This window comes from Siphateles boraxobius, unplaced genomic scaffold (genome assembly GCF_051911475.1).
Source record: "Siphateles boraxobius isolate OS27281-9 unplaced genomic scaffold, OSU_SipBor_1 18, whole genome shotgun sequence".
NCBI lineage: Eukaryota > Metazoa > Chordata > Actinopteri > Cypriniformes > Leuciscidae > Siphateles > Siphateles boraxobius.
In genome coordinates, this window is record NW_027508788.1 from 4804770 (window position 1) to 4831607 (window position 26838).

General features: G+C 37.9%; 2 protein-coding genes across 2 annotated transcripts in view; both read left to right on the plus strand.

The window, feature by feature from the left end:
- Nucleotides 1–17952, plus strand: part of efna5a (ephrin-A5a) — a 45757-nt gene extending 27805 nt beyond the window's left edge. Inside the window, exons 2-5 of the mRNA XM_077232958.1 lie at nucleotides 7475–7767; nucleotides 14737–14802; nucleotides 14945–15019; nucleotides 15136–17952. Of these exons, the coding sequence (XP_077089073.1) occupies nucleotides 7475–7767; nucleotides 14737–14802; nucleotides 14945–15019; nucleotides 15136–15260 (559 nt within the window). The 3' untranslated portion in view covers nucleotides 15261–17952. The remainder of the gene's footprint in view (nucleotides 1–7474; nucleotides 7768–14736; nucleotides 14803–14944; nucleotides 15020–15135) is intronic.
- LOC143740863 (intracellular hyaluronan-binding protein 4) overlaps nucleotides 1–26838 on the plus strand; it is a 159276-nt gene that overhangs the window by 106074 nt on the left and 26364 nt on the right. The gene's annotated exons all lie outside the window — the stretch shown is intronic.

The following is a 26838-nucleotide window of genomic DNA, read 5'->3' on the forward strand; positions in this document are numbered from 1 at the left end:
TGCTAATTATTTTAGCAGGCCCAGACATGCCACTGAAGATACAAATATGGATTATGATATTGACAGAGGACGTTAGGCAGGATTGATGGCATATGTCATTTGACAGGTATGCAAACGAGACTGAGAGCTACTGTGAGACTGTCAGTTGTCTTCATTTACATCACAAATTTTTTTTACCACAAAAAGGTTTTCTAACTTTTTAAAGCCAAGGACCCATTAATGATCATTCCAAATGACCTAGAATATAAAGAGACATTATGTAAAACATTAGACATTATTGTATTTTTTTCTACCCACTATTTGTGTTTTCATTGAATTTTTTTTATATAAAATGTATTATTTTTTATTTATATTTATTATATTATATTATATTATATTATATTATATTATATTATATTATATTATATTATATTATATTATATTTAATTTCCATTCGTGTTTTATTAAATTTGGCATCTACCCTGCCTTTGGTTTAACTTGACTCCAAAAGTCAGAAGGCCAGTCAAAATCTACATACATTCAGTGAATTCAGCATGACAATATCACCTTCGCCAAATCACTTGTCTTTGTTCAACAAAAATATCTCTGCCATGGATCGGTTATAGTTGCATGTCATCCTCTAATTCATAACTTCAAAGAGTACCGCAACATTCCGTATTCCTTTATAATCCAGGATGTTATGTTATGATGTCAATCACACAACCACAGCCCATAATAAATATTTTCCTCACAAGGGCTTGTTGAACTTGGAGCCCTCAGCTCTTGAATACAGAAAGCAGAGGAAGTACCCGGAATGAGAGGAAAGCTCTCCCTCCACTAAAAACATACTTCAGTCATACACAGAACGTCTTGCCGCAGACCGTTATATACTCAACTCACTATTTATTAGCTTGTTCATGGAGATAAGAAACATCTGTATCATGGTCCTGTCCCTTTATCTGTGGTCCCTTCAACTGAGACAGGAATACCCCGATCTGATTTATGGAGAGGTGTTCTAGTCTACTTTAATCACCTGTCATCAAAGGGCGATTATAAATCCTGGTGATTATATGGGCTGGGGCTGCCCATACCCAGACTGCCTCAGTAGAGGGAAAATGAACTTTCCAGAAGGGTTCCTTCCCAGAATGCTATTTGGCTATGCTGTCCGTACAACACAATATGTGGTGCATCAGTGAGCTAATCCTTCCAGGCCAGTATGAGGCGAATTCAAATGAGGTCTAGAGGTGTTTCTCGTCCAAAGCTATGAGACCATATCTAGTCAATACCATTGGTGCGACATACGGTACAGGCATACAGTTTTTTTTTCCCACAGGTAATACATATTCGGGTAGCTTTTTATTTATTTATTGCAGTCTTCCATTTCTGTGGCAGTATTATGACACAGTGATAATATCAGATAGTAATACCATGGTACTTTTTCATTAGAGATGACCTGGACTATACAAATAGACTTTAAAAGCAGTAAATGCTACATTAAATGGATTTTAGGTGGATTTCAAATATACATTCTCCATTGAAGTCGTGTAATATTTTTAAAACATTCTCCTAAATTATAGGCTGCATGCTTTCCAGCTATGCTAACAGTTTTCAGTGTATGTGTGTGTGTGTAGCTGTTTGTTGGCTGGCTGGCTGATGGATGAGGCTCTGACAGGGCCGCTGAGGGTTCTGATGAACTGGGCTGGATGGGGGAGATTGAGAGCACCAGGTGTGGGGGGCCTGAGCACGGCATGCCTGGCACTCTGAAGGGACTCTATGTTTAGATGTTACATTACGTTACATGTGCTGTTTTTTCTGGCGCTGATGCGTTTGTTGAAGGTAAAAACACTTCTATGCCAACCTGTAGGCCAGCCTCTCTCTCTCTCTCTCTCTCTCTCTCTGGTTTGGTTAACCTGCTTTAAAAGTTTGAAAAATGTATTATATTGTAAAATGTAATATTAATATTTTCTATAAAATTATTTTAAATGATAATATATTTTATATATGCTGTATCAGGGTGGCACAAGGCATGAGAGAAATTATATATATGTTACAAAATCTTGGTGAATCACAATTTAGCCTTATTATACAGGGCTTCTTCACAAGCAATTAGTTGTCTTTTTAGGCCAGACAGTCGCCATACCTTCCTCGCCCACTCTTTTCTCTCATGCCTTATTTTCTCACAGCGCTGTGCCACCCTGATGATACATTAAAGTGTAACTTGTTCGAAAAACACCATGGTAATACTCCCACACATGATTTTAATAGGGCATAAACAAAACGTGTTGTGCCCTAGTCTATTTTAAGTCACCCGTAAATCAGTGGGAGAGCATTGTGGACAATTAGCATGGGTTGCTGATTGAAGCCAGGCTTTGTGGCTTGCTAACTGCTGCTCCTCTACTTTTAATTGATTCAACGTTGTCTTGATTGGGTGCAGAGCGGCTTTGCCCAAGGCACTGTAAAACGACCCAGGCAGTTCGAGGCGTGCTATGGCCCCTCTGGGAGAGGTCAGATCTCCAGCCAGCTCTGGGAGGCAGGTTCATGTTTGCTTAGATGTCCGTAGTCTGACTCTTACCCTTTTCTCTTTCGCGCTTGTGCTGCTGAGCTGTTGCTTGTTTGTTTTTCTTAACAAATAATTTGTTCTTCTTAACATTTGTCTGTTTGCTTAAATTTGATTTTATACACACCCACTAGATGAATGACCCCAGGGTCAGCACTGTCATTATATTCTGTCTCTTGAATATGGAGACCTTCATTAATAATGGCCGAACCATGACCTCTGATCCTAGTTCTGACCTCACGTGGTCTCAATGTTGCATTAGGGCCACTAGAGTATATTTGGTGCCAAGCACTCATGTCAATCTAGTTATTTGAGATCTGTAAAGCATCTACTCAATATTCAGTTGCAGCAGTAAAGAGGATCCACTCAAGATAATGAGGTTTTCAATCTAAACAAGTATGTTATTTATAAGAAGTATGTTTACTTGCGCTCGTCCGTGAAGTTCATGAGGCCACAGGGTGTCCCATTTGTGACCTTTGCTAAAGCTTATGCACATTCTAGGGTGGGTAAAAATACAGATTTTTCTCGATTGAGATACTGATTCATAAAAAGATAGTTCACCCAAACATGTAATGATTGGATCATTACGTGATCATTTACTCACCCTCATGTCATTCCAAATCTGTATGCCCTTTTACTTTTGCAGAACAGAAAAAAACAATACAATGTCAATACAAAAAATATCAGTGTGGTTCAGTGTTGTCTTGGACCCTATTGACTTTCATTATATGGACAAAAAGTTTGAACGTTCTTCACAAAAATGTTCTTTTCTGTTTCACAAAAGAAAAATGTCATATACTAGGTTTGGAACAACATGAGAGTGAGTAAATGTTTACTGGATTTCATTTTTCGGGTGAACAATTACATTTACTTTTTTCAACCAGTGTAGCCTGATTCCCAAAACAAATGATTTGTATGAGCCGATTATTTTATTTGAGTAGTTTAAAAAAGGTAGTAACCTGTTTAAATACTTAAGATTTTATTTATGTATGATCATTTATGACCATATGATCATGACCATAATTTATAAAATATACTGACATCTAAATGAATCAATATCAGAATCAAATTGAATCAAGGGCTTGTGAATATAAGATATGGAGGTCAGCCGTTTGTGTTTGTATCTTCAACCCTATCAGCCCATAGAGTTAACCACAGTATAGTATGTTACTTGATGAGTGACATATACCATACCGCACTCCACTAATCACAATGACACGAGAGCAGGAAGATTAACCTGTAGCACTGTGAATATTTTCCACATATCATACATGTTAGACAAGCAACAATCGCACCCAAGCGATAGTCCCGTTCTCACTCACTCATGTTTGCTTGCTTTCTTCTATCCACACATCCGTCCTCAAATATCTACCTTAACCAAAGCCTTTTTTCTCTAATCCACAGCTGTATGTCCTTTGCCAATGTTTCTGAAATATAGACATGCCTCCCACAAACACCAATATGTTTTTAATGTAGCAAGCCATATATCTTGCCTCTTCAAGAAAATCTCACACGGAGTGTTTTCCATGGGAAACTCACAGAGAGATGGCTTTTATATGCCTTTTTCTCCCCTCCTTCACCTTCATCCGTCTTTTGAGGCGTTTGCCAAGCCAGCACAGCTTGAAGTCCTGGCAGGCCATTGTTTGTCTGTGATGTTAATGCTTCTGGGCAGACATTCTTTTGGAAGGGGTGAATGAGTGATATCTGAGGCGTTGGGAGATGTACCGTTGCCTCCCCACTGAATGATGGGACAACTGCTTCACGGCTGGCCCGAAAGCTGTAACCTGAGGAGGAGATCCTCCATCTGTGCCATTGTGAAAGGCCTGGAGGGCCCGAGGCTTAGCTGACCGACACCCCTGGGAGACACGTCAGTCATTGCCTCAAGAGCGCCTTCTACAGGAAGGTGTAAGGTATAGTTCACCCAAAAAATGGCTCACCCCGCATGTTGTTCCTATCTTTCTTCTTTAGAACACAGAAGCAAAATATTTTTCATACATAGTCCATACATTGAAAGTCAATGGGGTCCTAAATAACATTGGACCCCACTGACTTTCATTGTAGGATTGCTAAATATCTTCTTTTGTGTTTCAAAAGAAAGAAAGAAAGAAAGCCATACAGGTTTGGCATGTCAGAACATTTGAATAGTCATTTTGGTGAACCTCTAAATACTCTAAGATTTCCAGTCAAAAGAAATAATGCTGTTTTATCCTGTGTTTTGTCTATGTCTTAGCTTGATATGTTTGCCAGTTTCTTTCCTTCATTAGAAAATCAATGTCAACCTCTCAGAATTATTTTTACGTAATTGGCTTCTGTTGGAAATTCTTAAGTGAAGAGCCTGCTTCATTTTTCATTCCATTGTTAAGTCTGAGGAGTCTGACCTTGGGATGAACCAATTTTTATCATGAACTCCTGGAACCCACTGCCTCCCAGTGCCCTGCCTTTCTTTAGACTCGGGTCTGCCCCGGTCATCACCCATCACACTCTGTTTGAACACGCAGAGAAAGAGCGATGGAGAGAATCGACTGAATAGGGGGATTATCATTATGGGAGGTTTTTGTTGTAAGACTTGTTCTGATGCAGCGATGTGCCATGTTTGTGTTAGTACCCCTGATAGATACAGCTAATGAGCTTCTTTTTTAATCCTTATGATGAATTGGCACAGCATTGTGTGGTTTATTGACCAGCTGGCCCATCGCTCTTCAAACGCATGAAAGAAATCCCAACATTGATGAGCTGTTTGTCTGTTATTGGGTTTAATGGGGTCAAATCTCTTTATAACCCACTGGAGCTCATCTGATACACATTGAAAATGAATTGCTGAGGTGGCATTTGATTTAGAGTCCGCATAAGAATATCATAAAGTGACACAATGTGACTCAATCCTCTCACTCATTGATTTTTCTAACACAGGACATAGAAAAGCACTCTGTTGCCTTTAGGTGTTGTTGTCCACAGAGCTAATATGTTGTTGTCTGGTCTTCAGACTTTTTGACCTAGGGAAAATAGTCTTTTAGTAAAGATATTTCCCATGTGACAGGTGAAACGTCATTCGCTTTGACTAGAACTTCATTTCACAGTACATTTATGTATTTGTCAGATGCTTTTATCCAAAGTGACTTACAGTGCATTGAAGATGTACTTTTTATATTAGTTCATGCATACCCTGGGAATTGATCTTTGTGTTGCTAGCGCTATGCCTCTACTGTTTTTGCACTAATTTAAAGCTCAGTTTGAGACGTTGAATGAAAAAAACACTGAATGAAACTGAAGACTAGAGTAATGGCTGCTGATAATTCATCTTTGCAATCACAGGAATAAATTACCACTTTAAAATATATTAGAGTGTAAAGAGTTATTTAAAATTGTAATAATATTTATTTCACAATATTTCCGAGTTACTATTTTTTTTTTTTATCAGATAAATGCAGTCTTGGCAAGCATAGAAGATTTCTGTGAAAAACATTTAAAAAATTTAACACCGCTAAACTTTTAAATGAGTTTATAATTTCAAATGTTAGATATTTATTAGTATATATAAAATGAATATGAACCAAAATGTATAAACGCTAGTTCATGATAACTAATGCTTTAACTAATGTTACTTTTTTTAGTTGTTTTGCATTCCATGATCCTATGTTCTGGACACCAGTTTTGGAAATCTGTACGTGTAAGCTGATTTTTGTCAACGCTAGACTGAATCATTCCACTTTATAAAATGATAGGAAACACAAGAAGCCAATAAATTTAATCAGGAAATAGCTTTGTTTTTGCCAGTGCCCAATGATGAAAAAACTGTTTAACACTTTCAAATTTTGAGCTGGAAACATTGGACTGCGTGATCACTCAGGAAGTATGTTTTTCACTGTTGAAACGTTGCTTTCCATTTAAATGATGTAGCTCCCAAAAGTAGTAAACAATAGTTGTTCAAAATAGCCCTAAAGTGCTTGCAGACATTAAGCAGCATCGATACAATGCCCCACACACTGCCAAACATGCATTTACTCACACAAACCATCGCCAAGCCGGCCAAACCTACAGGGAAACTCAGTATTCCAGCAGTGATTTTGAAATCCACATAATGATAATCTGATAGGTCTCGAGCTCCATCTGCTCTCAATAGTCTTTTATTGTTCGTAATGAGTGGAAATCTTTGTGTCAGCGTGCCCAGCTGTGCTTCTGTCCACATCAGGATAGCAACACTATACTCACATTAGCCTGGAAGCTCATCTGGCTACACCCAGGGTTTCTGCTGGGTGTCCAACTGCTTACATCCCGAAAATTCCCACCAAATCCTGAGCATCCTTCATGTTTAAGCCGAGTCACTGGACCACAGTCACGTTCGCTTGCATCACCTTACTCAGTCTTGGTGGAAAAATAATATTTTTAATATATTAATAAAATAATAATATCTCTAAATGAATCTGACCAAAGTGTATTTATCTCCGCTTAACTCTTATATGAAGCCTATGGGAATCTATGTTTTTAAATTGCTTCCTTGTCAAAATGAATTTGTGCACATTCCGTTGACATTCATATTTGGTTAGATCCTCTCGAGGTCATCTCGAATTATAATAGACAAGATGTAAATCTGGAATAGTTGGCTGTTTTGGCACGAGAGATGCACATTTTTTCTCCCAAAACATTCCTCAGTGCACCATATTTCAAGCTGTCATCTCTCGCCCATGGAAAACGCGTATTTAAAGCATCCACGTCAACGACAGGATTATGAATTTTCCTCGTGATCCTCAGCGGACTCAGATTGGATGATTTACGTGCTTTTACATTTGCGGTAATTGCCCTCAAATAAGTGGCTTCCTCCAGAAGTGGCCTTTCTGTGAAGTAGGAGCTTGATGGCTCGTAAAACATAAGAATGGGAATAACTGCATCGCTAATATTTCATATAATATATACTCACTGAGGTCCCTCTCCTTTTCGCAGGTTCTACCGAGGAGACTACCACATTGATGTATGCATTAATGATTATTTGGACGTATACTGTCCCCACTACATGGACACGATCCCTGAGGAGAGGAGGGAGCGCTACATCCTCTACATGGTCAACTACGATGGCTACAGTTCTTGCGACCACACGGCGAAAGGTTTCAAGCGCTGGGAGTGCAACCGACCTCTCTCGCCCAACGGGCCCCTGAAGTTCTCCGAGAAGTTTCAGCTCTTCACACCATTCTCATTGGGTTTCGAATTTCGTCCAGGCAGAGAATATTACTATATCTGTGAGTATTATTTTGATTTTTTTTTCTTTTTTGTGCTGCAGCGATTTGTATCCCAATGATGTTTTATGGTCTTTGTATCCAAAACCCAACATGTTAAATAGATTTGTAAGGCTGGTTTTCAGTGGAAACATTTTCGCATTGCTTTGAAAGGGATGTAGTTTTAGCGTCTTCACGGAGGATAATGCAACACAAGTCTTACATTTAATAATATACTATTAAGACACATATCTGATTACGAGCATTAAGGAAAGGAAGTCATTGCCAAGTATGACTTTGTTTTTCAGGAGTCTTGGCAAACAGACTAAAAGGAAAACATGAACCTCAGGGAAAAACATCTTGGTCGACCACTAAAGGGTCTTTGTTACAAACTCCTAGTCTCAGCTTTCGTTTGCTCGTGAAAGGGCTCTTAAAAACAAGCATCTAAACCCATGTTTTTACAACTGGAGTCAGATCCCTACAGGGCGGGAATGGGAAGACAAAATAAGGCACAGGAGTGGTCCGACTGCTTGGACTGCTCAGGGTTGCAATGGGTTCATTTATGCAGGCACACGCAGGAGATGTGGAGCATTTGATTTGGCGGAATCCGACCTGATGATCTGACAGATCTCATGGGCGCATAAAACGATGGACATGTTTTTATGAGATGTGAAAGGAAGGAGTAGGAGAATGAGGAGGGGGAAGTGGTAGAAGCAGGAGATAAGTACATGGAGACTGCGAAAAAAGACAGATAGGAATGCACAGTACATAGCATCTAGGGGTTAGATCCCAGCAGGAGATATGGATGTTTTGCATGAATGTGGGTGTCTATCCGAGACGTTGCAACATGGTAAAATGGACTTTTTTCCCTGAAGGCCTGTGAATAAGAATAATAGGATGGAAAACATCTCAACGGAAGTGATCGAGTTGTCAGGTACTATGAGGAATTTTACTGTTAATTCGACTTGGAAAACAAGAATTCATAGCGCACTGTGAGACTCAGTAATATTAATTATATCAGAAACTGTTTTAAAGTATAAACAGAAAACAGAAAATATTTAAGTATTGTTTTTAAGTAAAGTTGTACTATAAAAAATCTATTTGGTTGGCTAATAAAAAAACTATAATTTATCATTTTTTAATTGAATATATATATATATATATATGTATATATATATATATATATATATATACACACTGTATACACACACACACACACATACAAATAAATATATATATTTATATATATATATATATATTGTGTATAAATCTATTTTTTAAAGTTTATAATTATAATATAAAATAATTTTATATTGTTTCTGTTACATTTTTACATTATTTACAATTAAATTTTATATACAAGAAAAACTTATAAATAACATTTTATTCATAAAATGTTGCTATAAAAACATAATATATATACAAAAATATTAAAATAAAAATGTACATACTGTATCTAAAATTATTTTATAAATATGTGTTTTTTTCAAAATACAGATTATATAGTAAGAGGCAAAAAAAAAAAACATTCAATTTTCCTAAATCATTCCCTTCATTAGTTTGATTTCTGCCTGTCATGATTTCGTTAGACAGAATGTCTTTGTTAGCTGGTGTGGTGGCTAATCATTCTGAGTGAGGGGGTCGCTCCAGGAGAGCAGAGGATGACAAGCGCGGTCTCTGTGCTGTCAGTCAGCATGCCCGGCCCGCTCAGGAAGAGATCACGGGGGATCAGAGGGCCCAGCCCTGCAGGTCAAATGTGAACATGCTCTGATGACTGCAGTTGAACTCACAATCCTGAAAGGCTCAAGGCAGCATGTTTTTCCAATATGGCCGATGTGGAAGTCTGATCTTAATCTCAGAGGATAGAAATCCAATTTCAAGGAAAGGTTTTTAGTTGGCCTCTCCCTCCTGTGTGAGCGGGGCCAACGGCAGTGCAGGCTGTCTGATATGAGCCCGCTTCAAAAGACCACGACTGCTATTTGTAGTCTAGTCCCTCCATCTTCCTAATGTAGGGTAAGGTAAACCAGAAACATTCCCACTTTGTGCTTAAAGTAAGATCTGATTTGTAGCTTTGATAAGAATTCTGTACTTTGCGGTTTACATATAAGTGGTGTAGTTGCTACCTGAGCCAAATTATTCCCCGTATTACAAAGCGCTCTCAGAACACTCAAGAATGCACAAGAAAATGGATAGGTGTGTGCCTTATCTCAAAGTAGGAGCATCCATCCATCTTTCCCTCATTTATCAGACTTCTCGGTTACATCACATCTGATCTCTCAACCCATAGCTGGAATAGTGGTGTCTGGGAGGTTTATTGCCCCGGGTCGTCTGCAGCTCGGGTGGATAACTACACAGGGATCTGGTGTCAGCCGTGTGGGAAAGGAGACGTGGATGAGCAGCTCGGGCCGTGACAGTGTAGTGTGCTTTGAATAAGCAGAGTTGGTGTAGTAGTCTAGTCTTAATGTCTGCCAATGAGAGGTCAGTTTCACACCGCATGCTGACAGCAAGGGAATTCTGATGACTTTCAAAATGAGAGTTTGTCATATAAGCCACCCATGAAATCCTCCTAATACGGCCAAGACTGTTGATTATTGCCTCAGTCTATGTTAAAAGAATTTTGGTGAGAGCCTTGAAATCAGAGAATTGTTTTCTGGTTGGCATTGAGCATTTATGCAGACACATATACAGTACTTAGGGTCCAAAATGAATACCTGTCAAGTGCAATTTGCAAGTAAAAATTTGCTTTTATGATTAAATAGTGAGTTACTTGCCCATTAACTGATTACTTCATAAGGAACTACAACTTAATATTTTGTTAAATCAAGCTGTTAGATTAACAGTCTGACTGTGTACAAACCGTTTACTAAAGAAAGCATTTGTAATGATCATTTTTAACTTGCGCATTTGATCATCAGAAGTTTATCTAGGATGTCTAAAGCTTTTTTTTACATAACCCCATGTGGCGACACACATGAAAGAGTTCTTACTTTAATGTCAAGAATAGATAGGTGGTCTTCACATTTGTATAACTGTTTAACCTCGCGTATGATGCCGCTGCAGGAAAAGCTGTTATTTAATTCTATTCAGATGTCCTATATTTTATTAGTATTGTCTAGTGTTATATGATTTATTAAGCTGGACACTTGCAGACGATATGAATATTACCACAGCTTTAGCATTCACCATTCCACTACTTATAAAATTCTTTCTCTGTTTCAAAAAAGGGGAGAAATAACCTGCGTCAGGGCTTTAACAAATACATATTTCTTTAGTGTGTGATGTTGCCGCTAAAATAGAAAGTTTTTAATGTTTTTCTGCAGTTTCGCACGGGTTGTCATCAGTCATGAATCCCTGTATAGACAGCAGTGTTCACTCCTGCACATCTTTATTCCGCAGTCTCCCACCTCACATATCCAAATACCCACCCCGGGATGGCATCCTAGTAACGTCTCTGGGCAAAAAGTTAATTCTGGACTCTGGCAATACTGACACTACATTATGTAATACTCTGTTTGCACACTCACACTCAGATGTTATTTATTGTGGTAGTAGCCCACATAATGTGTGTGTGTGTGTGTGTGTGTGTGTGTGTGTGTGTGTGTGTGTGTGTGTGTGTGTGTGTGTGTGTGTGTGTGTGTGTGTGTGTGTGTGTGTGTGTGTGTGTGTGTGTGTGTGTGTGTGTGTGTGTGTAAAATGGTGTTTCCAATCAACACTGGGATCCCGCTCCAAAGTAGACTAGGCTTGAGGAATGAGACAAAAGCAATTTAAGCCATATCAAAGGAAATATGCTTGTGGGGACATGATTAAGGGTTTATAAGCCCCCAGTATGTCAGTGTAGACAGCGTATAAGCACATTGATTTAACCCAACCTCTCCCCACAGTCATGAGGGTGTGGGGATGAGAAGAGAGACAGCAGATTAAGTGCAGCTGGAGACCCCACACAGCAGGGAATCATGGGGGTCAAGGCTAGAAGAGCCATGGTGCATTATGGGAATGTCTGCAAGCTCAAAGATGAGCCAGTCAGCTAATGGGGAAAAGAGTTATAATTATTTTTTTTCCAACATGTCTTTCTCTTGTTTCTTTTTCTTCCCTCTACAGGCAACATATCCTGTTATAGCTTCATCTTGACACTTTCATGGTGGTTTAAAGTGTTAAACAGATATATGGTTCAATGGCAAGCTGTTTTTTTAAATCTTTTAATGTATAAAGAAATACATTAAAATACAGTTCACTTATTCAATGACTTGAATGACTGTCAAGTTCAATACATCTCTTTTTAATACATTTCTTAACTTTTATATAATTTTCTGTAACATTTTCAGTTTAGTGAAAAAGTAATTACACATTTCATTACACCTTAAATCCTTAAATGTATGTGAGTGTAAACACCTTAATTAATACTTTACATGTTTTATATATATCTGAAAAAAAGCTAATATATTATATATATATATATATATATATATATATATATTTAATTACTTCTATATAAAATATATTTTAATAATCAAAATTACAATTCAAATGATATACTTTACAAATTTTACTTTGCTATATATATATAGTATATATATATATATATATATATATATATATATATATATATATGTACCTACATTATATGTGCATTGTATATTTATTTATTTACTTGAGTCATTAAACTTAAGATTGTATAAAAAAAATTATACACCAACATAAATATAAAGAATTAAAAAGTTCAATATGTGATTCTCTGCAGAATAATTTTTTTGTCATGCTGGTTGAAATTCTCCTCATATCCTGATAGCAATCACTATATTAAGCGGTCTAAATGTATTTTTATAAATATAAATCATTTGATCTGTGGAAGACGTACAGTAGGACCATAAAATGTTCGTTTAATCATTTCATTTGGTCCGAATGACTGCCCTATGCAGATAATTCATTGAGATTTGACTGTGTTGCCTCTATGTCCTGAAATCGAATATGAATTAAGCTGAAAAAGGAAAGAATGCCATCTCTATATGACAACAGCTCAACTTCTGACTCATTTCACAATCACATACTTATGTATGTAAGCAAGTGCTTCTTTTTCTCCCCTCACTACTATAGTTTTCTCACGAATGACACATGATGCAATCCATAACGTTGTTTCTGGTCTTCTCGCTTGTGGTCTGTGTACGTTCATGTGTTTTGAAGGAGGCGGAACTTTGAACGGCAATTTGCAGGGTGGGTGGGATCGTATGCTTTCAATGCTAGCAGGCTAAAGTTAGCATTTTCCAGATCACCTATTGCACCCACCTTTACTTGCTGAAAACTCAGCACATGCATTTTAAACTACATTTTTCCACTCTCCACTTCTTTATCATAGACACTCTTATATTCTCAATGACCTATATATTTCCTCAATGAACCAGTACTGTGGATTCATGAAGTATGACTGGAGGAGATGATATAAGGTTCAGCAATTCAGAGTCACTGGCGATATGGTCTATGGACTGAACAGAAGTCATTTGTATCATCACAGCTGATTACAGAGCTTTTAGTGGCAGGTGTTTCTTTCGGCCTGTGATCTGTCATTTGCAGCTGTTGATGTTACTAGCTGCCAGTACAGCTTTAAGTAGCAGGTGTTGATATATGTAGTGACCAATCAACATCTAAGAGGCTTGTGGAAAGGTCACAACCAGCAGAGGTTAGGAAAAGAGCTCGGAAAGATGTATCACAAATTTTCTGTCCAGTAAAAAAAAGTATATATATACAGTATAACCTGCTGTTAGGGATGTCTGTTTTTAAGATGAGGGTGTTCAAAGAAATACTAATTCATCACCCTGCCACTAATGGACCGTATGTGCTGTGAACATTAGTCTTATGTTATTTATGCTGACGTAAGCAAATTGTCAAATAATCCACATTTTAGGCATTCAACCAGAAAAACAAGACATCTGTGTCTAGGTTTTTTTTTTTTTTTATCATGAAAAACTCAAATCACAGCAGAGCACATGTCCACATCAGTGAAAGCGAGCCTCACCAATTGAATTATCAAGAACATATTGTGTTGGCTATAAGGAAATTGCATTTTGTGCAGTCCAACATATTACATTGAGGCTTTGAAGAAGGGGATTTATTGAAGTGCGTTGCATTGCTCATTACCTAGTCCCCTTTACATCCAGAGTGATCTGGATGTGGCAAAAAATACCAAGCCTTCTTTCCCCCTCACCCCACCGGTCCTCATTTGCATCACTCCCTGACTATGCCAGATTGCATTATGTGCTGCACAAAGAGAGGAAAGTGGAGAGAGAGAGGTTGTCTACCTGTTCTTCTTAAAGCACTAATAAGCTTTTCTTTATGGAGAGGACAAATTGAGAAACAAATTGAGAAACATGGCTCATGGTTGAGATGACAAGGGTAACAGTATAGCAAATGTAGCACCGTCTGCGTCTATCAGTAAGAAGCAAAATGAATGCTGATTGTACATCCCCCTGAGGCCGGTGGAAGCATTCAAATGAGGCCTTTGCATGTAGGAAGACGCAAACTGCTAAGATAGGTAACATCTGAGGATGTACTGATAGACTAAACCTGAAACAAATGATCCTAACGGCCTTGGGCCTGTGACGTTGTTTTGCTTTTACCTTTTTGGAAAGCATGTCAAAAAAGAAATAATTTTTTAACTTCGATTGGCTCAATCTGAGGTTTTGTCTTTTGTTGTAAGAGGAATCAATCAAATCAATGGCTGCTCACATGTGAAGCATTGTGCACTGTAAATATTGTCTCTTCTGAAAAATGACTTGTTGTACCTCATTTGCAAGTCGCTTTGGAAAAAAGCTTTAGCTAAATGACTTGATGAAAATTTTGGCAGTGCGCGTAATCTGCGTATCTGACCAGGCCAGTAGGGAAAAAATACTTATTGTTGAGCCCTGTAATGTATCTGAAGCTAAAAAAATGACTTGATGTATTAAACAATGTGCAGCATGGATCGATTGAGTCTAATATTGACTATCTAAAATGTTTCCACAGCATCTAAAGTCAGTGAAAATGGGAGACAGAGCTGCTTGAGGCTGAAAGTTTTCGTCAGACCTACGAGTAAGTTTTACAAGCCCCTCAGGAGAGATCCTGGCATGGCTTCTGACAAAACATGGTTGCAATTGCATTGTTCATCACTGCTGGAATAGTTAAAGATGATGTCATGACCCTGACAACACCCTGTTTTATGTTTCTCCCTCAGACAACTGCGAGAAAAGTCACGACCGCGTGGACAAGATCAATGATGGAAGCATTAACTCCATAGAAAATAATAATGGTTCGTATTGGACGTCAAAGGCATTTCCATATTTAAAACTATCAGTAATGTCAAATGTTTTTGCACACTAAGGTATTATAAACCTCTTTTAATACTACTTTCTTTTCTCCATTTAGATGGAACGAGTCATGAATCTGCCGAACCATCCCGAAGTGATGTCAACGGTGCCGGCCGCATTCAGACTGTAGGGCCCTTGTTGGTCTCAGCGCTGGTTCTTTTGGCTTCACTGTCCACCTTATAGCATCCCATATGTGCACAGTGACACACCTGAAGTATACAGTATACAGACTCGTGATCGAGCACTTTTAAGGAACATCTTTCTCTGAACTGAAAAGTAGTTTCTCGCGCAGGAAGACGCAGTGATTTGTGCTTCTCATCTTTTGACGATATAACTGGATGGGATTCAATGAACAAAATCTCTATCCCATGAAAAAGAAACGCTCTTGTACACACAAATAAAACCCACTAATCTATGACCCGTATACAAAAATAGGTCTGTGTCCTCTCAGTGCCCCTATAACGTTGGAGAGGGCTTTGTAATTGGGGGCAGAGGAAGAAAATGACTTTTTGACAAAGACCTCTTTCTGTGTTGTCGTCCAGAAAAGAGAAGTCTCATAACAGATCAAGAGGACTTTCTGAGGGATCTCTCCACTTGCAATGTGGGTAAATGTCGTCACTATGGACTCAACTGCTGACTCTACTAGATATCATGGCAAATTGTTGCCTGATAGCATCCCTTATAAAAGGGGAGAGCATGGAGTGTTTTAATATCGAAACCAGAGTAGTCCATGTTGACTCAGTGCTCAGGTGACCGGTGACGTTTTTGAAGAGTTTTCGTAGATAAAAGAAAAAGATAAGCACTCTTTTTGTACATTGTGTACAGGTGTACATGGGACTGAAACTCAGATATGGTGTTCTTGAAGTAAAATGCTAATGTGTAGCTGCCAAAATCAATGTTTTGTTAGGAGTACGGAGCCTCACTGATCAATCGTTTGAGTGAATATACTAATTTGTTTGGTGAATCATATTTTTCTTATTTATTGTTCAGTCTTAGTGCTCTTGACACTTGTTGTGCTAGTCATCAGCCAGAATTCAGGAGAAAGGAACACAAAATGCCTAGCTTCAGTCAACTTACCTTGATTTATATGAATAACAAATACATTGCTGAGTAACTTCTGATTAATGTTTAGTATTTTAGCGAGTCAATTCTTGAAATGACATCAGGGGGGAAAAACAGTTGTACGTCTACATATCATGTCCGTCAGGTGTCACGCCACTCCTTGAAGGGGTCCATTGTTATGGATGGGCGGGAGGGGGAAATGGCTTGCATTAGTTTTGTAAATGCTTCCTGTCTTTTTACCCTAGAACCAAAATGAACCTCATTAACATTTTAATTCAGTCAACATTTTGAGATCATACCTTTGCCAATTGAATTAGTTATGTAAAAACTGTTTTCAAGGATTCTTTTTTCTAGGCATAAAGTGAAAGTAATTCAGTTTTTTCTTATATCCTCAAAACAAATCCTCACATGGACTTTTCTTTTATCAAAGTGCATTTCAACCATGCTGTTTTGTATTCATTTACTTTTTCAATACGGAGCTGGGCGCTCTAAAAGCTCATCTGGGATCTACTGAAACAGTAGCGGTGCGTCGCTTCTACCCCGGTGGCAGCTGACACCCTAACGTGATTTAATAGGCTCTTTGATGTTGTCCAAAGTGCCTGGCACGCAGACCACATACTGCGAGGCCTCATGTGGGTTATTTCTGGAATTAAAAAATCGACAGCAGCACAGGAGGAGCGCGGTGTCCAGTTTAGCCAGGGGGCTAGCGTTACTCTTGTGAACTTGGCCAGAGATGGAGAAAGATGAGATCTCCTGTTGGGATCAATAGTAATGGCCTTTACAGACACAAAAAAACAGGGTAAATATTTGCCCCAGTTCCTGTTCTCCTTGCTTGAATGGTTTCCATGTTTTTCATTCACATCTACGTATCGACAGTTGGGTAAGCCACATAATACAATGTTTTTAATAAGATATATGGCTTTTTTTTGAGTAGGCTAGCTTCTATGGTTCTTTTACACTGGTTATACAGGAGCACATGGGTCCTATGGATGCTATGTATCCGTACGTTGTCTAGCATCATATCATATAGTGATGTGATAAATATTCTAGTAAAAAAGAAGCAGCGTAATATCAAATACACTTTTTAAATACATTTTCAATCAGAATACTTTTAATTTTTATTTAAACATTGTTTTAATTTTAAGCAACAGTTAACGGTTCAATATTCATGAAGACAACTAGGAATGTGTGCTGGTCCGTCCTCAAAAGTACCACTGAACAATCATTAAATCACATGATTCAAAACCCATCTACATTTTTTTAAAATCCCCTGTGGAACTTCTTAAGTCTGCAATGCTCTGATGTTGAACCACAAAAAAAAAAATACTGTCATCATTTTATTGTCATGGGAACAAACCTAGAATGACATTTTTAGTAATTTAATTCAGGAAACATTATTTTCATGTAACACCTGCAGTGTCTGTTTTTGTCCATAATAGCAAAAGTCCTGTTTGAGGTCAGAGGAACGACTCTCTCATTGAACGTCCTGCATTTTTCACCACGAGGCAGTCATGTTCTTGTATTCTCTCATTGTTTTTATCCCAGAAAATATTTCTTCAGTGTTAGACATAATTTCCCTCCACACCTGCTTCTTCATACAGCTGTGAAGACCATGATATCTAAACCACAATTTCCCTTAGCTTCTTGGCTGTGTTGCCTGAATATTAGACATTTGCTGTGACGTCTCTTGACGGTACAGTGCTGACTTGCATTATAATATGACACGTTTTTATATCTTTAAATGCCATTGTTTGTAAATACACTTGCTGGAGCAGCTCAAATAAATGATTAAATAAATTTGTCATTGTTGTAAGAATCATCTTCCTCTCTCTTTTTTATATTTACTATTTTAGGATGTTATTCATTTCCAATGGGTTAGTATTCAGGAGCCGGTTGTATTTACTGTATTCTACCGTGATGATACAACTAAAATAGTCTAATATTGAAATAATAATATTAGCTTTCCAATGAACTGACCGTGTGAAAACATTCTTTGGCAGCAAATTCCAGCACTTTGTTTTATCCCAGTGTTTCAGGATTTAGCTGAGACTTAAGAAACTCAGTTTTCTTTCAAATCCTTATTAAACACAGAATTATACCAAGGCATACAGGGATTTCTGATAACTGATTGTTCAACGAGTGAGGGATAGAAATGGTAACATTTGCCCATCATTATTATTACACTCAGGTGTCAATGAATATTAATGAGCGAGTGCTGGCTCTTGGGCATTGGCCTGTTTAAACAAGAATAGGCTTCAGGGGAATTCATGGTGTTGAATCCTGTCAAGCGTTCTTGCTGATTTGCCTCTAAATATCTTGGTGCCTTGTTCTATTTCTGCCCCCTGACCTTTAAAAAAAAACAGACAGAATGTGGTTAAAAAGGATAACTGAAATTCATTCCATACCGTCACATGATGAAATTCAGCAGTTTCTCTTTTTTACCTTATTGAGACATACTGTAAAATAGATTATTATTAGATGTATTTAAAGCATTTTATTGTAATTGTTTATATTCACAAAGTTTTGTTAAGAACCTATAGTTATTGTGTGTGATAAGTGTTTGTTCATCCTTTTACAATTATATGTAAATAAGTTCTGGTTGCTAAGGAACTGTAAAGAAAAGTGATTTACCTCTGAACTCTGCTCAACTAAATCAAATTCTCTAAGAGAAATGAGGCTGGATAATGTATTAAAGCTAGTTAAGATCCTGAAACATGTATTTGCACACTTGACCCATGTTATTTTGGTCATATGAAGCATTATTCTAGGGAAAGAGATCAACAGAAAAAAAGGGAAATCCTAAGCTCAGTGTACAGTCTAAAATGAAACAGTATCTGGCTCTATACGGAACTGCAACTCCATTCAAAAAATAGCCAGACTCTTCAGCTGAGAGGATTCATTTCTCCTTTCATACAGGGAAATATTTTAGTGGCCAACTTCCTACTTAATTCTAAAATGAAATAGTATCTGGCTTTATGCGGAACTGCAACTCCATTCAGCATTCTAAAAATATCCGCACACTACAGCTGAGAAGATTCATTGCTCCTTTATAGCCTACAGGGAAAGCCTGGGGCAATGTGATATTTCCAAGGCCAGGGTTCACGAAGGCACTGTGAGTGACTGTACATTTCCAAAGTGTATTAATGTGAACAGACAAACAGCCTGCACGGAAAACAGAAGGGCTGCAAACCTGGAAAATGATACATTTGCAGGTTGCACACGGAGATAGGAAGGCAACTTCTGGCACATCCGAATCCAATGGTTTGGCTTTTAGATGTAGAATAAAAGGGGTCTTGAATGTAGCAAATTTATTTAAGCCTATTCAATGCCCTTTTTTATTTTATGCAACTCATAAAAATCATGGACCGGAAACCCATGAGATGGCATCATTGTGATGTTCTAAGAAAGCATAAGCTTCTTGGTTTTGACAGTTTTATTGATTTTAATTGTATTAAATTGGTTTTCAAATGTCTAAATAATCACGTTTCACCGCAGTTTTCTATATTAATCAGTAGACGCCAAAGCTCTCAGGGGGCGAACACACGAGCCACTATCAGAGGTGACTGTTAAGTCCCAAAGTGTAAGACCTCCTTTGGTCAGTCTGCCTTCTCAGTAAAGGGGCCAACACTCTGGAATGCTCTGCCTACGAATTTAAAAGTAGAGACCGATGGCAAAGCTTTCAACAGAGACCTTAAACAATGGTTAAAAACTAAACAGCGGTGCTCGCATGAATAACTAATGATATTCTCTGACTCTGATGCTTCTGTTTTATAATTTATGTATGAAATTTGTTTTCTTTTTCATTTTCTCTGTAATTATATGGTATATTTTAGCTCTCCTTTTCTGTTAATATTTTTAGTAGTATTCTGCTTACTAGTTTCATTGTATTTTATTTCCAAAAGCCTCCCGTGGACAGGTGTTGAAAATTAGCATTTTTGCTAAAACACTTAAACAAATGCATATGGTTCGTCCAATGTAATTGTATGTCCATGTTAAATAAATAAAATAAAAAATAAAATAAAATAAAACTCTTGACTGCATTTCTACAAAGAATTAAGAATTTAAGTCAATAAAATATTTTTTTGGTCCCTGTAAATTTCATTTAAAATTAGAGCAAACACCTGACGTTATATGGTGTGATGAGAACCTGTCTGAAACCAGTGTTTCCTGAGTTGAAACAATTGTGCTTTTTTGTAGCATTTTGTGTTGCCTTAAAAAATCAGATAAGCCCCGCCCCTTCCCTCACATTCAGCCAATGCAGTATGCAGTTGCAGATTACGAGATGCATGCGAAATAACCCTGGCGAAGGTAACAAGTACAAGTAAAAACCAGTAGGTAATTTACACACAAAAAGATGCATGTGAAGTGCCAGCCTCATCAGCCCTTTGAAGGCCTCATGGACACCTCAACAAACTGATAAACTCCATATCAGTGTGATGACTCCAACCTCCAACCAGATGTAACTACTATAAATATTGTGAATGTACGATCCAATCTGACTTCTGACCTATAATGCTGCCTGAATCATAATCATACACTGTTCGTTTGTTGGTAAGAGGAGAACTGGCCCCCTGACTGAGCCTGGGTTCTCCCAAGGTTTTTTTCTCCATTCTGTCACCTGATGGAGTTTTCGTTCCTTGCCACTGTCGCCTTTTTCGCCTTTGTCGCCATTGGCTTGCTTAGTTGGGGACATTTAATTTTATATTTAACAATATTATTACAACATTATTTTCCTGTTATCTCTGTAAAGCTGCTTTGAAACAATCTATATTGTAAAAAGCGCTATATAAATAAAGGTGACTTTTTTTTTTACATGTTTAGTAATTAACTGACCATGAATGAAATTGATCCTTTTCCGCAGTTTTCAGAAGCGGAAGTCGTCATTTGCTAACCTAATGGGGTTTTCAATTTATGAGTAAAACAAAGCCTGTGGTAAACATAACTTGACGATACTTTGAAGTTTTATTCTACAACGTTCATTGCACACACTGTTGTATTAAACACCCTCACAGCAGTGTTTAGTTTTTGTAATTTATTGCTATAGGGTAATGTATGTATATATTTTTTTTCTAAAGTAAAATATGAATAACTTCTCTGTAATAACTGTGGAAAAGCGCCATCACAGTCTGTGAAAACGGTCCATAGGGCAGCAAGGCAAGTTCGATTTTGGACAGAATGGACACAGACATGGAAAATAGTTTAAAGACTTCGAAACATAAAATTATTTTTTTTTACCTGATAATGAATAGGCTATTTACATGTATTTAATAGGCATATGCTTATCCATGTCATGTGATATGCCTGCAATGTTTTTATTTCATTCCACCATGTTAAATATTCTTTCTTACAAAGGAACATGTTCTAATAATCAATAACATGTCCTAATTAACAATTAAAACAAACACTGTGTTGACTGTGAATGCATGAATGCTTCAGATGTGGGACAGTGCTGCATGTGGAACAGGTGAGCAGGAGAGCGCCTCAGGGATCTGTAACAGTTGTCACAGACAGTGAGTGGCCTGTGGGAGCACCTGGCTGATTACATACAGGTCCCAGTGGGCCGGTTCAGCGACAGGACAGCTCAATTACAGCAGTAAGCAGAGACAACAGAGTGAAATTAAAGCTGATAAACAGGACAGTGTCATATGCGGGACAGGAAGGAGGGAGCGTGAGCGTCTGAGCGTGTGTGTGTGTGTGTGTGTGTGTGTGTGTGTTGAGGGGTAAGGGAGATGTCAAACTGCTCTGCATGCTTGTGTGTTAGCTTGAAACTGAATGAAGTGTCTTTAAACAATGCTGATCTCTAGAAAGCGTCAAACACTAAGGGGGGTGTAATTAAGTCAATTGTGGTAAGTGTGTTAGAGGAACATTATCCTTGTTTGGTACAGGCTCTTTTCGCTCTATTGTGGTCTGTTAAGGTTCTGCTTACCATCTCCTTTATACTGGCTTTTCATGAGCTGAGAGGTGTGCCATTTCTTTTGCAGTATATATGATGGAATCAGGTTACTTTTGTTAGTTTTAAGTGGTAAATAGCTCTGCTTCTATATTTCTTCAGCGATTTACACACAAAAGACCCCTTAAGTGAAATCAGAAGCGAGCTTAGTGAAAAATGAAAAAAATATTTTTAAATTCACATCGTCCTTGACCTTGAAAGTGGACTCCGCTCTCATTTAGTCGCATTTAAGTTGCGATATGGTCCATTATTCAACATTAATTTACCAACATGGTACGAAATATTAAAATAATTTTGCATTGGTACTAGACCCCAAACAAATAAAAGGAATGTGTAGACTTTGTGATCAGAATTTCACAGACTTATAATACACCTTTATATATACACTTTTTTTTTGCCAACTCTATCACTATTTCCCTTTTATCGCTGCCTTGAAACAATCTGTAAAGCACTATATAAATAAAAGTGACTTGACATCAGGGTGCGAACTACGGGGGAGCTATAGGATAAGACATAGGGCTCCCCTGAAAACGTTATTCGTGAAATTTTAGGGGGTCTCAAAAGGGTTTTTTATTTTGACGTGCAATTTCAGTTTTGTGTAATGTGATCATCGTGGAGTATTATGTCTAAAATAGCAAAAATATCATTCATTCATGCATGACGGCGATTTAAACCTAATTCACTTCAATACAGATAACTATACATGCTATTCTTGTCATGAGCATCAAGTTGTGGTCGCGCTGCAGTGCAAATTCTAATCATGGTTAGTAGGCTACATGTTAAAGGGTTAGTTCACCCAAAAATGAAAATTCTGTCAGTATTTACTCACCCTCATGTTGTTCCAACCTCGTAAGACCTTCGTTCATCTTCGGAACATGTATTAAGATATTTTTGATGAAATCTGAGAGCTGGATCCCTCCTCCATACTAGTCTAGGCTTCTTCAGGGATTGAACTTGGAGGCCCCGAGAAGTTATTAAAGACATCGTTAAAATAGTCCAAGTGATTACAGTGGCTCAATCTTAAGTTTATCAAACGACGAGAACACTTTTTGTGTAACAAATAAACAAAAATAACGACTTTATTTCAACTATTCATTTCCTTCTCTGTGGGCCTCGACTCAGTTCACTAGTGTTAAAGCGTACGATTCTGTTGTTGTACGTCACACGCAACTCACAGATGACCAGCGTCGGCCAATAGTGAGCCTACGTGTGACGTAGCTCTACGCAATCATACTAAGTTAACTGACTACAGGCCAACAGAGAAGGAAATGAATAGTTGAAATAAAGTCATTATTTTTGTTTGTTTTTGCGTACAAAAAGTATTCTCGTCGCTTGATAAACTTAAGATTGAGCCACTGTAGTCACTTGGACTATTTTAACGATGTCTTTAATGACTTTCCGAGGCCAGCAAGTTCAATCCCTGAAGAAGCTTATGGACTATTATTGACACAGTGTCTGGTTGTGTTCCCTTGTTTATCATCACTAGAGGTCCTCGTTCTCACGGTGTCACCGTGACTTCACATTTGACTTCAATTCCCAGCATTCTGTCTGTCACTGTCACTCATCAGTTCATTGCATTCAGCTGTTCCCCGTAATCATTGTTCCCAGCTGTTCTGTGTTAGTCTTGTTAGATATGTGTATATATTCCCTGTCTGTGTTAGTATGTGTACGGAGTCGTTGTTTTGTGTTACCACAGTTCTTGTCTGTTTAGACCCGTTCTTGTTTTGGATTGCTTCTCTGGATATTTGACCTCTGCATGGATTACAACGATTTTGGATTGCCCTCCTAATAAATTACTGCACTTGGATTTTCCCTCCTGTGCGTGACTAGTTTAGAGGAGTGGTCCATCCCGAAGATGAACGAAAGTCTTACGGGGTTGGAACAATTAAAACTTAAGAATCATTAAAACGTATTCACTTTATTCAGTGGTCTCTCGTGTTTTCTCACCTCATTCAGTGTTTTAGTGTGACTTGTCTGAGATGGTTATATGTGTTTCCCTCCTTAAAGTCCTAGATGGGTACGAGTCATAGGAGGGTCGTAACAATGAGGGTGAGTAAATACTGACAGAATTTTCATTTTTGGGTGAACTATCCCTTTAACTCAAAGATTCGTAGAGAAAATATAAATGGTGGATGCCATTGATCTGCGCATGAAGTCATTGAATTGAAATCCATTCTGTTAAGGTAAGGCATGTTATTCCCAATTATGTGTTGTGGCTGGGCTGTTATAGGTCTGCGTGACTCTCGATGTCTTAGGCCTAATTGAACGGATGAATTATGGTATTCTTCCGTAGCCTGACGAGTAATTTAACCCTTGTTCAAGTCAAAGACAGCCTATGTAGCTATAGACAATTTGGGGATGGCTGTTTGACTTATCAATTTGTGTCGATAAAGTATAATAGGGTGAATCCTGTATAGAGCTCGGACGTAGACGTCATGGAACGGTGCGTTGTGGATAACGGCGGCCATTTTAGAGGTCACGCATAGGCCGGTTTGGAATAAGGTAATAGTGTAACCGGCCGATCTCCGGATAAATAAAGGAGTTTATTGATTTAAAAACGATTGTATAGCTCCAGAATGAACAGAACTGTGTCCATGGCAATGCTCTGTTTTTCATGGCAACAGTGTGTTATACTTAGCAGTGGTCTGTTATCAAGAATTAACAGACTGCATTCTATATTAGTATTCAACCAAGCCATGTAATAACAATTAAACTGCAGAGCTCCAGCAATAGAATAATATGTAAGCTATTAGTAATAATAAAGCGTTTTAACATTTAAGATACAGAGCTACAGCTTCAGCAACAGAATACCATTTAAGGTCCAGTACAGAGGAGACTATAGCTAGAAATTACCACTGCATTTCTGTCTATAGGCTGATGCTTTCTAAAAGTGTAAGGTACAAATTATGCCATGGCTTGTCAGTATTACACTAACCTAGTCTATCCACCAAAATCTAGATGAATAAACGAGGTGACATTGCTAATCGAGAATTGATATGGTGATTTGGCTAACAGCAGCTACATCAGTATAACAGCTTGCTCCCAAAACACAGCAACGTAGTTACTGCTTTAACGTTAATCTGAACAGCAGAACTTTTAGTTAACTGCTAAATGAATACATTCAATGTACATGTAGCTAGCTAGTTAACTCTGGCAGCTGAAAATCTATTGACCATGTGATAAAAATATCAGTTATCGTCCCTGCTGAAAAATCCAGCTAAAACCAGCCTAAGATGGTCAGGCTGGTTTCGGCTGGTCTCCCAGCCTGGTCATAGTTGGTTTTTCAGGCTGGTTTTAGAGGGGTTTTGAACACTTTTTTTAGCTGGTCAGGCTGGTTTTAGCTGGTCAGCCTGGCTGGTCTTAGCTGGTCAGCCTGGCTGGTCTTAGCTGGTCAGCCTGGCTGGTCTTAGCTGGTCAGCCTGGCTGGTCTTAGCTGGTCAGCCTGGCTGGTCTTAGCTGGTCGGCCAGGCTGGTCTTAGCTGGCCAGGCTGGTCTTAGCTGGCCAGGCTGGTCTTAGCTGGTCAGCCTGGCTGGTCTTAGCTGGTCTGGCTGGTCTTAGCTGGTCAGGCTGGTCTTAGCTGGTCAGTGTTGGTCTTAGCTGGTCAGTGTTGGTCTGTGTTGGTCTTAGCTGGTCAGTGTTCGTCTTAGCTGGTCAGTGTTGGTCTTAGCTGGTCAGGCTGGCTGACTCTATGTCTTCTCTATTTTTCCTGCCACTGGTGGTTGTGACAAAGAAAGTAAACAATTCCAAATACACTTTAAATAATCTTCAGGAGTACAGGCAACCATTCAAACAAATTGCTTTTTTATTTGATATTTCAGACCCTTAAAACAAACCAGTGATATGGTAACAGTTATGTACAAAATTATTAATTGAAATGATTAAAATGCTAAAAACTGTCCTAAAAACTGACTTAACTGTAAAGGCACAGCAAAATCAGTGTGAATTATATCAACTCTGAGCAGAGTGTTAAATGAACACTGAAGCAGTGTTTAAGTTAATGAGATAATTTTGTGATTGAGTGATGATTAAGTATTATTGAAGACACCTGATGGTAACAAGCAGAGTCACTGAAGGAGACCCCCCCCCCCCCTTATGGTGATCAGTGTTTGTTTTAGTTTGTCTCTTGGCCCTTAAATCACTAACTTTAGATTTTGTTATGCTGTTGTACATGAGTTATAACAGCCAGATGAACAAAGAAAAAAGATGATCTGATGGTATTACTTTACTAGCATTAATGTTTTTGAAAGAAATCTCTTCTGCTCATCAATGCTGTATTTATTTGATCAAAATTACAGAAAAAAAAACTGTAATATTGTGAAATATAATTACAATTTAAAATAATGGTTTTCTATTTTAATATACTTTAAAATATAATTTAATCCTGTGATGCAAAGCTGAATTTTCATCATCATTAATTCAGTCTTTAGTGTCACATGATATATTATAAACAGGAATTAATTACACTTTACTATATATTCACATAGAAAACAGCTGTTTTACATTATAATAATATTTCACAATATTACTGTTTTTTTTTGTCAAATAAATGCTAGCTTGATGAGCAGAAGAGACTTCTTTCAAAAAATATTAAAAATAGTAATGTTTCCAAACTTTTGACCGGTACTGTATATTAATTTTATACAAAATAAATTATAGTTAATAAGATTGATGTGGTTTGGCATTGATAAATTGTGCTTGAAAAAACATGATCAGAATATCGACTCAAATTATGTATTATATCGAGTATT